The sequence below is a fragment of the Mya arenaria genome, chromosome 11 (genome assembly GCF_026914265.1).
Source record: "Mya arenaria isolate MELC-2E11 chromosome 11, ASM2691426v1".
Taxonomy (NCBI): domain Eukaryota; kingdom Metazoa; phylum Mollusca; class Bivalvia; order Myida; family Myidae; genus Mya; species Mya arenaria.
The window spans coordinates 31,962,476-31,974,906 of NC_069132.1; the positions used below are offsets into that span (position 1 = coordinate 31,962,476).

A 12,431-nucleotide genomic window follows, 5' to 3' on the forward strand; every position below is an offset into this window, starting at 1 on the left:
GGATGTTGGACATAACCTTAGATCACCGAACAGACATTCATTGGGAAATGACTAATTGTGCATAGATATTTTAGAAACAGCTATTGTCATCTATTTAATGCTATCCATCCAACAAGGCCCAATTGAGAAGATTTGTCACATGACTATGACAGGTCATGTTTTAAAAGAACTGTTAGGTTCATATCCTATCTATAAGACTAGTTGTTTTTTTTTCTAATTTAATATGACATTTTTTATACAACAAACAAAAATACAAGTGTCATTTTCTCGGAAATTCATTTAAACAATATCAGTAACCGTCAAAAATACATAGGTGAATGATGAGTGATAAAATTAAGCTACTGTCCAATCACGTTTCTTCGAGACTCATGGCAGCAACGTAATCCCGGTACTGGATGTTTCCCTTGTCAGGGTCAACGGCAGCAGACAACATTTCTTCCAGCTCTTCCTGGTTAAAAGGCTCGCCTGCAAAAAAATTAGTAAGAACATGTCACAAAAATTGAGAGATTAAAATTATATTCTTACATACAAGCACTATAACCAAATTTTTGTTTCTAAAAAAATACATTATTGCAACAGCATGGTTTTGGTTCAAGGGATTGGCTCACAGATTTTAGCAACATTATTTTAACATGTAGTTGAAGTTGAGTTTTTATGAGCAAACAAGACCTGGAAGATACTCATTTGAACATATTTTTTTAAATACAAGCCTAAAGTCATTCATCTTCAATAGCATTACCCCGGTACTAATGCTTTTCAATAAAATAGAGCATTTAATGTCACATAATTTTATGTTAAGAAATTATGATGGTAACAATGCAGCTCTAATTTGAAAAATGTGACTGAATCCATTTTAATCTAATTTGGGTCAAAGATCATCATTAGTTCTTTTTAATATACAGTCCAACCCTGTTGGCTCGAATTCTTCGTTGGCTTGAACTGGATGTAAAGGACCGATTTCTTTATAGTGAAAGTTGGCATTCCTGCTTGGCTTAAAAATTTTGAGGCTTGCTGTATTTTCACCGGTCCCTGGGCGTTCGAGCCAATGGGGTTCGACTGTATTCTTTTCCTATTAATAGCTATAGAAGGCTTCCACATAGTTTAATTAATTTACGATAAATGGGATACCTACCTTCCTCAGTCATGTACTTTGTGAGCTCTTCCTGGGTCAGATGACCTTTGTTCTCGGAGTCTAGCACCTGGAATGCCTTCAGAATCTGGTCCTCTGGGGTTGGCTTGTACCTGATAATGGTAAAACATGTGGTGTGTTTCAGTTGATATTCAGGGTCGTATTCAACATGCAATCTGTTATTCATCATTTAAAGGAGGGGCTTTTAATGGTAGTCTTTCTCTCTTCTCGAAAAAATAAATATTTATGACATGCAGTTTTCGAATATTCTGAAGTTTAACCTGTGAAAATTGCATGCCCAAAGAAAATGTTTTTGTGCATTTATATTGTATAATACCACAAATGAGGACTTCACACATTACTTTCCCTGAGGGTTAAAACAAAATGTTCACATACCTCCTTTCCATCAGCACTTTAGTCATCATTGTAAGGAATTTTTCAAAACGAATATATCCTATTTGTTCTTCTTCTTCAATCTATGAAAAGAGAAATCAATTATTTTACCTGCTGACACTTTACCATTCAAAATGTACAAAGCAAAGATCTATTTGGATTTTTTTCTAAAATGTTGTCTTAAATTGTTTAGGTATATAACATTATAAAGGCTTTCAATAGCTACAGGGATATTGTTTTTAAGTTATCAGTTATTTGCCCACAAAGGATGTCATATACTATTCACATTGTTGGCCCATGAGTCCGTCTGTACGCAACAAAATATAGGTTTTATGGGTGACATTAAGGTTAGGAGCATTTTTGGTATACTAGTAGTAAAAACACCTGTTTATGAGCTACTTATTAAAGGAGGAAAAACATCAATCAATCATTAAGGTGTCCGTCCATTACATTCTTGTCTGAGCAATAACTTTGCATTGCTTTGTTATTTTTGACAGGATTTCACTCAAACTTCACATAATTGTAGCGCATAGGATCATATGTCCTGCATACATATTGTGTTCTTATCTCATAGGTTAAGGGCACACATAGATGACAATGTTATACAAAATTGCTTCCATAGCTATTGGTGAAAATTCAATCAAATTTCATACAAATGTAGAGCACCATGGGAAGGTGTCTCATACTAAAAATTTATGTTCTTATCCTAAATGTCAATGTTGCACATGGAACTCAACGTTAAACAATTCATCATAGTGAATATTATTAGCTAACAGGTAAATTGGCTATCATTCTGACAAGGCTAAATCAGGGGCATCTGTCACATTCCAACATAGTTAAAGTATTTTCATAGCCTTAGTATCTTATTTTAATTTGTGCCTACCTCATGAAGCATGTCGTGGAGTTCTGCCTCACTGGGCACACAGCCGAGTGATCGGATGATAGTTCCAACTTCCCTAGAAAAGTACATTCCATCAACATACATGTATGATCATAACATAAATTGTTAAAAGGTTAAAACAAATATCTGGAAAAATCGAAAAATGTAATCATATCTAAAAATGGCTTTGAATTTATTCTTCATCATGACATTCAAAACAAAATTTGGTGTTAATCATAACCAATTTTTTTTTTGTTTATTAAAAACAAATACAAAAATAGGTAAATCACTAAAACCTTAAAAAGCAGAAATATATTATCAACAAGACAGACAATTAAAAAAGAATTATTAACAGTTATGCTTGTTGCAGAAAGAAACTAAACAAAACATGATGAATGTATTTTTCAAACATTACCTGACATCTACTGTTTTGTTTGATTCATGGTCAAAGAGATCAAATGCTTCTGTTATCCTTTTGTGGATATCTGCAACCAGTGAATCTGAAAAACAGTGGTCAAACATGACAAACTGTCCCATTTTTGTTAACTGAGTATTCAATTTTGAGGCTTGAAAGTTAAATTATGAATAAGAGATCGCCAAATGGTACTTGAATATACTTGTATATTTAGCCACAATAATGCGCGATTAGGGAACGTATTTGAACATTTGGATATTCATTTTGAATCCTAAACGCCACAAGTTGACTGATCCATACCAATGTAAAATATATTCTTTAACTGTAACCCCACAATACTTAACACTACACTGTTAAATAAAAAACACAAAAGTTACACACTAATTAATTTTAGCCAACACCTTTTTCTTATTACACTCAAGTGTTGAATGAAAAACAAATAATTAGTCTAATTTAGATCAACTTTTGTCAACAAAGCATGGCCATTTTGGAACCATCTAGCAGGTGCCCGTTATCTTTCCCCTCAATATACTTAATATACTCAATATACTTAATGCTGGGATCTGTCATTTTTGGCTAGGTAAACAACAAGTGGGATATGGATGCGTAGAGTCACTAAATCAAAATCGTCAAAAACTCTGAAGCAGCTATATGGACTACTAGTATATTGTGAACATTTGGTATATGCTACATACTTGTGTGCTACAGGTGTAGGTTGTTTAAATAGCATGTACAAAGTGATTCATGCAAGTATCAGTGAAACTAAAACTTTAAAAAGAAGAATTATAACTGACCAACTGTGACTTTTATCCAAAAACTTTATTTTTTTATCCAAATATTTATTTTTACTTTGAACGTCATTCTCAAAACCAAGGATGTGACAAAACTTCAGGAGCAGGATTTAAGGCAACCAAATCTGTGATCTGTCCTATATCTACAGGATGTGCTTGCCTTTTCTCCAGTGGAGTAATTAAGCATGTTAGGTGCATTATGCTGGTCTAGGGTAGAGTTTGAATTTAGATTTAAACGTTGACATGTCATGATGGTTTGAATGATTGCATTTGTTTTAGAAAACACTGATAATATTTTGAAAAACCTTAAAATTTAAGTTTACTGTAGTAACATCATCTTTTTTGTAAGTTTATATTTGGGTCTGAATAGTTACAGACCTGTATTGTCTTTTTGCTGATCATCTGTGCCAGCCATGTTGTTTACATGCGTTGCTATTGCAAGCGTCTAGCGAGTACTTGTCGAGCGCTTTACTAAGGAGACTTCCGGCTTACTTCCTTCTTCCGGTATAAACTGAAAGTTGCTACCTAAACTACTACAATGGTAATTTATTTCTGATATTTATATGAAAAATAACGTGTTTTAAAAAGAATCAAATTGAACAGATAAAGGTCCTGTTTATTGAATCTCAAAGTTTCTTTGGGTGACTATATTTTTCTCAAAGGCTTGGCAAACACACGAACAAACACGCCCACTTTGTTTGTGTTTATTTTCAAGTTGTTTCATTGTTTGTTTCAAAACATTAATACAATGTGATTGAAAAAATGATGAATGATAAAGTACAAGGACCTTAGTTTGTTTAGGCACGAAAGTCATCATTTTGTTCAGTTATGTTTTCCTTCACAGGAATGCTTTAAAGCTGCACTCTCACAGATTTACCATTTTTACAGCTACTTTATTTTTTGTCTTTGAAAGAGCAAATTTTTGCATAAATATCTACAAACCAATGGTATAAGATTGTTGAAATAAAATCAGATTGTAGATTTTCATATTTCCGTTCGAAAAATTAATGTTTTATGGCTTAAACCGTTACTAACAGTTTAAGAAAAATGCATAAAACATCATTTTTTGTACTTAAATATAAAAATCTGCAATCTGATTTTTGTCAGCAGTCTTAAATAAAAATTGTTTCCATGATTGTCGCAAAAATTGGTTAGTTCCAAGACAAACAATTAAAAAGTTATCAAAACGTTTAATCTGTGAGGGTGCAGCTTTAAAGTTGTATTAACAATTGTTTGATTTTAAACGAAAAGTTCAATCTTTCTTCTTAACATTTACAGCACCACCACTATTACTTTTAAAATTAGTAAATTACATAATTATAATTTATGTTACTCGATCCTTGATTTTAAATTATCTTGGGCTTCAAGTGAGCCCTGTTCATATTGGTCTTAAGGCACAATATTGCGCGTATAGGGAACTTTTTTTAACATTTGGATATTCATTTTGTTCCCTAAATGCGACAAGTCGACTGATTCATACTGATGTAAAATAAAATCTCCAACTGTAACTGCAAAATACTTAACACTCAATATACTTAGTGCTGGGATCTGTCATTCTTGGCTAGGAAAACAACAAATGGGATATAGATGCACAGAGTCGCCAAAACAAAAATCGTCAAAGACTCTAAAGCGACTGTTTATATGGACTAATTGGTCTTGGACTTTTTCCATGCTCATGATGACATCTTTTTTGTGTATTTTTTGTTTTAGTTTAACATTTATCTAGTTTACAATTTTCCTGCTTTGACTGTAAATACCATCTGTGATATTCATTTTTAATGACGACAATTGGATACATTTCTATACAATTTGTACATTTATTATGCCTGTTTTGTAATTTTAACAGCACTAAAGTTGTAATTCAAATTGTGTTTTAAAACATGGCTATGCTGGTTAAATTATTTTAAGCAAAGAACCATAAGAACAATTCGAGCTTTGCAGTACGGAATGCAAACACTGGGGCAAACAACAAAAGCTTGAATATAATTAAAAACCCCGACCATCTGCACCTGAAGAGAAAGCTCGACCACTGATTTATTGGCGCGGTACCACTTGAGGGTACTTACACAGGCCAAGGTCATCATGAAGTTCAGAATTGTGCACAAGCTGGTTGACATACCTAGTATCATGCTTACTGCCACAGGTTCAACTAAAGGCCACAACATGGCCTTAGTATCATATTCTCAACCATTCCGAAAAGTGTCCTTTTTTGATACGGTCAGGCTGTGGAACAGGTTTCCCAAAACTGGCAATGTTTACCTGCACTGTAGATGCATAGATATCATAAAGATTTCGAGAATATGCCTAGCTTTTCTTCGATCATGGCATAATGATAAAAGACTGCTGGAAATGTGCCATTCTTTCCACTCAGAATTTCTAAAAAATGTAATTTAAATTAAAGAAGTTAAGCCCTGAGAATATATTGACCTCCTGCACAAAAAAGGGAATGCTAGATACATCTAGGCTTTCTAAGCAGTTTGATTAAGATCCAATATCATTTTGCTGTAGCTCAAGTGACTTGGTATATAACACATTCAATACCAGACCAAGACACCTGAATGACAAAGGCAATTGCCAAAGCAAGTTATGCTACCTGCTTCCTTCAAAGTCTTCTCACCAAGATGTTTTTAGTTTTGTTCACAAACTATTGCATACTATTTTTCAACTGTGATTGATGTTGTTTTCAGGCAGGGAATCTTAACATTTGTGATATCAGTGAGGAGGTGAAAACGAAACTGAAAAAGATGCGTTTCCGAAAGGAGAAGAATGTTGCAGCCGTGTTATGTGAGTTTCTTCAGCTTATAAAGGATAAAAATGATTCATTTTGGAGCTAGTATTTTCCTTTTGAATTTGTTATTAGGTTCAACATGTAAAAAGCAGCATTAAAATAATTACATTTCATATTTACAGTTAAAGCTGCACTCTCACAGATTAAACGTTTTGACAACTTATTTTATTTTTTGTCTTGGAACGAGCCAATTTTTGCGAAAATCCATGGAAACCAGTGATATAAGACTGCTGACAAAGATTTTTATATCTGAGTTAAAAAAATTATTGTTAGTAATGATTTAAGACATAAAACATTATTTTCGAACGGAAATATGCAAATCTGCGATCTGATCTTTTGTCAGCAATCGTTTATGGTTAGTTTGCAGATATTTACGCAAAAATTTGCTCTTTCCAAGCCAAAAATATTTTTTTTTGTAAAAATGGTATATCTGTGAGAGTGCAGCTTTAATAGCAATACATTCATTTGCACATGATAAAACATTTTTATGAACTACAATTTACGTACAACCACATGTGTTGGTAATGTAAATGTACATGCTTTTTTCAGTGAAGATTGATCCCACTACAAGAACGGTGATGCAGGAGGAGGAATATGAGGTAAAACACGGTTGGTGTGGGTGTCCACATGAAACACCATGGGTTTAATATTAGTATCAATTTTTGCCGATACTGTGGTGATACATTATCTACTAGATGTCATATAAGTGGTACATTTGACCCACACAGACATCATGCAGTTTTTTATTTACATTTATAGTCTGAAAACTGCACAATTTCTAACTTTAAAAGCTATTCAGTGCCTTTCTTAATTGTTTATCATTGTAATGTAAATAAAAGCTATGTAACCTACCTCCAACTGTTTCCAGGACATGAGATTTCCAAACATTATTTCTTTTTAGGATGTAACCATTGAAGAAATACAAGAGGAGTTAAATGAGCACCAGCCTCGTTTTCTTGTTATCAGCTATGTCCGTAACCATGGCGATGGGCGTATTTCATACCCACTCTGCTTCATATACATCTGCCCAAGTGGTGAGTTGATTTTGAACTTGTGGACAGATAGTGATTTCTTTGGTTACATGTATTGCAATGCTAACATTAATATTTGTGGAAAACTGAAACATTTTTAAAAAAATACAGTCATAAATTTCAGTGTGTCTTGGGTAATTTGTTAAACTTCCTTAAATGTCCTTATGATATCAGACTGTTTGAAAGTCTTTGACACCATTGAACATTGTTGGTATATTTTCATTTTTTTAGAAGCAGATGTTAATATTTAGTTTCCTGTTATTGTTATTTGAGATGTTTATGGTAGGTTTAAGAATGAAAATTTAAATGGTTGTGAATGCAAATTTGAGATGAATTGAAAACTAAACTTGATCAAGTATGCTTTTCTTATTTTTGATACCGGTAATTTACTTTAGTAGTTTAAATAAATCTCATGCAACTGTCAGTTCAGTTTCATACAGTCCTTTACTGCCAGACTATTATTCACTTCAGGCTGTAAACCAGAGCTCAGTATGATGTATGCTGGCACTCGCAATATTTTGCAGAAAGAACTTGGTATTACAAAGGTTAGTATGGCCCTATGACCAGCTGGCTTAGCTCTAAATTATACATGATTTCAGAACTCATTTGAAATCATTTAAAATTATGTTAAGTTTTAATAGTAACTTTGATGCCAAATAACATTTAAAAAAAATCAATACAGTCCTTATTAGGACACTGTTAGTGTACCATATTGAGGAGCGTTTTCTTTGCTCTTGTTTAGAATGGTAAGCAAACATGCTGCAAGTAGTATGCAGATACATTAAAATGACATAATTTCAAGTAACCCACGGTACTTATTGCATGGTAAAATTGACAATATTACAATGTATATACAAATTACAGAGCTCATTAAATTTTATGGCACATGCAGTGGTTTCGCAAAAAAACCCTCAATATTACTCATACTAAGCTCAACACTTTTATGTAATTGAAATATTACATATACATGTACACATAAATAGCACTTCAAGCTCCATGTGTATACCTTGAATTACTTGAGTATTATTTCAATAACAATTAATTCTTACACTGTTACAAAAGACAATACCCAGGCGTACACATTACAAACAGTAAAAACATATATGTGATATATTTTATTTTCAAAGGTCATGAATCCAAATACAAGTTATATTAGTATCAGTTTAACAATTTTAAGTTAATAATCTAATACAATTCATTAAATAAAGCAGAGGAGAATATAGCCATAGTGTTAATATTTATCCATAATAATTATAATATTTTTTTCTTTGAAAAAAATAATTAAAATATATTCAGATTTGATTTCCTGTTACATAGAAACTTGAAAAATAAAATGTTGATTATTTAAAAAGTATAAAGTAAGATTGTATTCAATGTTTCATTTATTGTTTTTTTTAGGATTTTGAACTTAGAAGTACCGATGAATTAACGGAGGAATGGTTGGATGAAAAGCTGGCATTCTTTAAATAGAAAATATGACTGGGTGTACATATATATTCTATCTGTACTCTTGCTGTGTCTCCCAATATAAGGAAGGTGCAGTTCGGAGACTGTGAAATAACATATATTCACAGTGTTGGCAATAACACACAAAAAGTATTTCCCTCTATGAAATAGCCTTTTTGTTAGAGTCAGACAATGGCGAAAAAAGTTTTTTACTAACAATAAATAAAGATGCGAGCTAGAAGAATACAATATGTATAATTTCACTGTTGCATTTAAGTTAACAATTCGCTTTGGGTGCTCATGCATACACAGATTTAAGACTTACAAAAAACGTTCATGGTATGTGCCTCTTTAATGGCACAACATGTACATGTATGTACATGTACATGTACAAGCAATAGTATATTTTTTAATCACTGCAATGTTACATTGTGTTTGTATAAGTATTGTGTAATGTGTTCCTTTTGTTCATGTTTATGTTAAGACTTACATTTTATCGGACCAAACTCTTACTGATTATTTCTATGATTTATTGCAAAATATTAAAAACTATTTTTAAGGTTAACCTCATAATTTATGTATATATTTGTTGTTGTTGATAAGATGAAAGATTTTCTCCCTTTTTTGGATTATGGGTTTTTAAGACTTACATTTTATGTCAGGGTTATGTTTTAAATGTGGTAATATGTTCAAAGAAGGTTTTCATGCTTTTGCATCTATTTTTCAAATTATTCTGATTAAAAATCTAAAATCAGTAATTTTGTTTTATCAAGTTTTTGCTTAAAGTCACATTAATAATGTATGAGTTGTATGTAAGTAAACATTGTATTTGGCAGCAGCAGGGCAATGATGTTATTTACTTTATACATGTATTTTGATTTTGCTTCATCTGTACACAAAACAATGACATTCCAACTTAGTTCCATCATAAACTTACTTCAGGATGTACCAAGATCTCATAATGAAGCAGTGAAGTGCAAGAGGTTATATGATTCATGAACAATATATCAGATATTTTACGTATGATTGAAATTTACCCTGATATTAGGACTATTTTAGTTTTCCAGTTTTTAGCTCAATTGTTTTTTTTAAAGAAAAAGTCAAGGTTTTGTGATAGCCTTGGTGTTGTCATTGTACAGAATCTTGTCCAGATCTCAAAACCATTCAACATATTCATGTGAAACTTGGTCAACATGTTCCTAGAAACAATATGCTCATGTATAGGAAGGCCCAAAACTCTGGTCTACTTGATTGTTGAGATATGCCCCTTGTTAGACTGAAATATCTTCCTAAGAGTCAGGACTTTAACCTTTTATTTAGAAGCATATTCAATGAACTACATGTACCCTTTTAATGTTATGTCAAATTGTTAGAACCTTGACTCTCTAATTATCTTGTTTTGATTCAACAACTTGTTGTATTGTTTTTAACATCATGTCTTTTGTAGATATTCAAAGCAATAAATATCAACTTTTATTCTTTTGATTGGTCTTTTCTGTTCATGATACAAGAATGAAAGCAACTAAAGTGTTTGAAGTCTGTTCCATTTGGTGAGTCAGTCAGAGTTTGTAGATTTTAAATGTGGTAAAGTGTTAAGGTGAAAAACTAGCCCCTAATCTAATTGTAAAAGCAAATATTCTGTGTTGAAAATATGAACACTTCTTTTATGCTCTTTGGTGAAATATCATGTTATTGTCACAATAAACGGGTTCACATTGCTAAGTTAAAATTGTTTGAAATCATGTTGCAAAACAATGCAACACATTTTTGGTGCATGGCCAAGTTTCAGCCAGGAGAAGTCAAAATACATAAGAGTTTTTACCAATTACTCTTGAATCTGATCATGTCCATGACATATAGACACAAGTCTTGTATGCGACATATTTGTCTTATCATGGTGAATACTAGTGCTAAATAATTTCAAAATCCTCCAGACAAGCCAAAACCAGATGGATGTAGTTTGGCATACAAGGACAGGTCTTGTATGCGACATGCTGTCTTAACATGGGGAACACACATGCACCATACTACCATTGTGTCGACTATGTTGAGGTAGCAGCCTTCCGCTTGAAAAACAAGAGGCCCAAAAGGGCCTATGCTCTACTGGCATGGCTTTTGTGGTCATATCAATCCAGAGCATGTATGTATGGGCAAAAGGCAACAGACATATACTTTATGTTTTGTGTTTGGGTTACCTGAAAACGTAGCACGTTCAACATCTGAGCCCAGAAAGTATTGTAAGCAGATTAGTTGCATGAACTATATGTGCCAAGTAAAAGTCATCTGACAAAAAAAAAAAATGCTTTCAAAACTGTACTCATAGTAAAAATTTCTGTAGTTTTAGAAGTTAAAAAAAGTTGGTCAAAAGGCCAAAGTCAAGGGCATCCTAGGACAACATTGATCAATTTGAACAAACATTCACAATCAATGGAGATGGATGCACGAACACACAAAAAGATTTTCAAACCTTTCCAGATTTATGTTTACCAAACCTGTGAACCCTGGGTGTGGCCAGTAATGACACCAGGTGCATAACTTAAACATTCACAACCAATTTTGTTAAGATGAATGTGCAAACTACAGAACTTAAAGCTAAAAAATGGCCTTTGGGCTTTCAACAAGAACAAGGCAGAGTAATTCACAAAATCAGCTGCAGAAGCAAAAAGCAAATTGTCTCTCAAAATCCTAGACTTGCAAATTTTCTCCTTTAACTCTAGACATGAATTTACATGTACATGTAAACTTGGCTAAAAATAGAATTCGCTCATGCAGACTTGGCTAAAAATAGAAAGCATTTCTTTAAAACTTTCATGGCCTATAATCTAGGCATTTATGGACGGACCTGGCTGGTTTTCGAAAGGAACCGAGCTCTAATGGATATCTATATACTGTACAAGTTTCATCGAGATACAATCAAAACTGAAGACTGTATCATGTTCACAAGCAATTGTTTACAGATGCACGACCGCACGGACGCACAAACTTTCATGGCCTATAATCTAGGCATTTATGGACGGATCTGGCTGGTTTTCGAAAGGAACCGAGCTCTAACGGATATCTATATACTGTACAAGTTTCATCGAGATACAATCAAAACTGAAGACTGTATCGTGTTCACAAGCAATTGTTTACAGACCCACAACCGCACGGACGCACATACTACGTACACATTGCCATCGCATTAGCTCTTCTGGCCTTTGGCCAGTAGAGCTAAAAACAACAATATTTTTTGTCGAAAAGGCCTGGCATTTCCGTTGACGTCAGTTTGTATTGATATGAGATCTTTTCATGACCTACCAATATTTCTTCCATCTTTATTAGATTCTTACTCCGAGGCTTTAAAAGACCAATATGTGAGCTTAAATATTACACAGAGGATGAAACCGGTATTGCAGCACAAGTTATTGTCAGATCTTTTGAATTCTACAGTCAACTATCCTTTAGAGAATTAAAGTATGATTACTTTTCTCAAGTTGATGATGACCCTATGCAAATAAAAGTATTCAGAATTAAGAGTGTTTTTTGAGAGTATCACATGGTGGTGTAAATGCCACAAGG

The 12,431-nt window shown here is 33.0% G+C and overlaps 2 protein-coding genes across 2 annotated transcripts; one reads left to right on the forward strand and one right to left on the reverse strand.

The window, feature by feature from the left end:
* Positions 1-210: 210 nt before the first annotated feature.
* On the reverse strand, positions 211-4,072 carry LOC128209861 (dynein regulatory complex protein 8-like). Its single transcript, XM_052914114.1, has 6 exons — positions 3,987-4,072; positions 2,818-2,902; positions 2,406-2,478; positions 1,526-1,605; positions 1,133-1,242; positions 211-465 (listed from the first exon to the last, which is right to left on the reverse strand). Exons 1-6 carry the CDS (start codon positions 4,021-4,023, stop codon positions 350-352), a joined length of 501 nt encoding a protein of 166 aa, XP_052770074.1. The 5' UTR covers positions 4,024-4,072; the 3' UTR covers positions 211-349.
* Positions 4,058-10,349, forward strand: LOC128209862 (glia maturation factor beta-like). The gene is made up of 6 exons (XM_052914115.1): positions 4,058-4,149; positions 6,296-6,392; positions 6,946-6,995; positions 7,298-7,430; positions 7,899-7,972; positions 8,826-10,349. Exons 1-6 carry the CDS (start codon positions 4,147-4,149, stop codon positions 8,895-8,897), a joined length of 429 nt encoding a protein of 142 aa, XP_052770075.1. The 5' UTR covers positions 4,058-4,146; the 3' UTR covers positions 8,898-10,349.
* Positions 10,350-12,431: the final 2,082 nt, after the last annotated feature.

What these genes read in the sequence shown, in the direction of transcription:
- LOC128209861 (XM_052914114.1), bottom strand. Translation starts at nt 4,023, where the DNA reads ATGGCTGGCACAGATGATCAGCAAAAAGACAATACAG. An exon ending in AACAAAACAGTAGATGTCAG is followed by an intron (nt 2,479 to 2,817) that starts GTAATGTTTGAA and finishes GTACTTTTCTAG; the next exon opens with GGAAGTTGGAACTATCATCC. An exon ending in AAAGTGCTGATGGAAAGGAG is followed by an intron (nt 1,243 to 1,525) that starts GTATGTGAACAT and finishes TACCATTATCAG; the next exon opens with GTACAAGCCAACCCCAGAGG.
- LOC128209862 (XM_052914115.1), top strand. An exon ending in TGCAGGAGGAGGAATATGAG is followed by an intron (nt 6,996 to 7,297) that starts GTAAAACACGGT and finishes ATTTCTTTTTAG; the next exon opens with GATGTAACCATTGAAGAAAT. An exon ending in AAGAACTTGGTATTACAAAG is followed by an intron (nt 7,973 to 8,825) that starts GTTAGTATGGCC and finishes TGTTTTTTTTAG; the next exon opens with GATTTTGAACTTAGAAGTAC.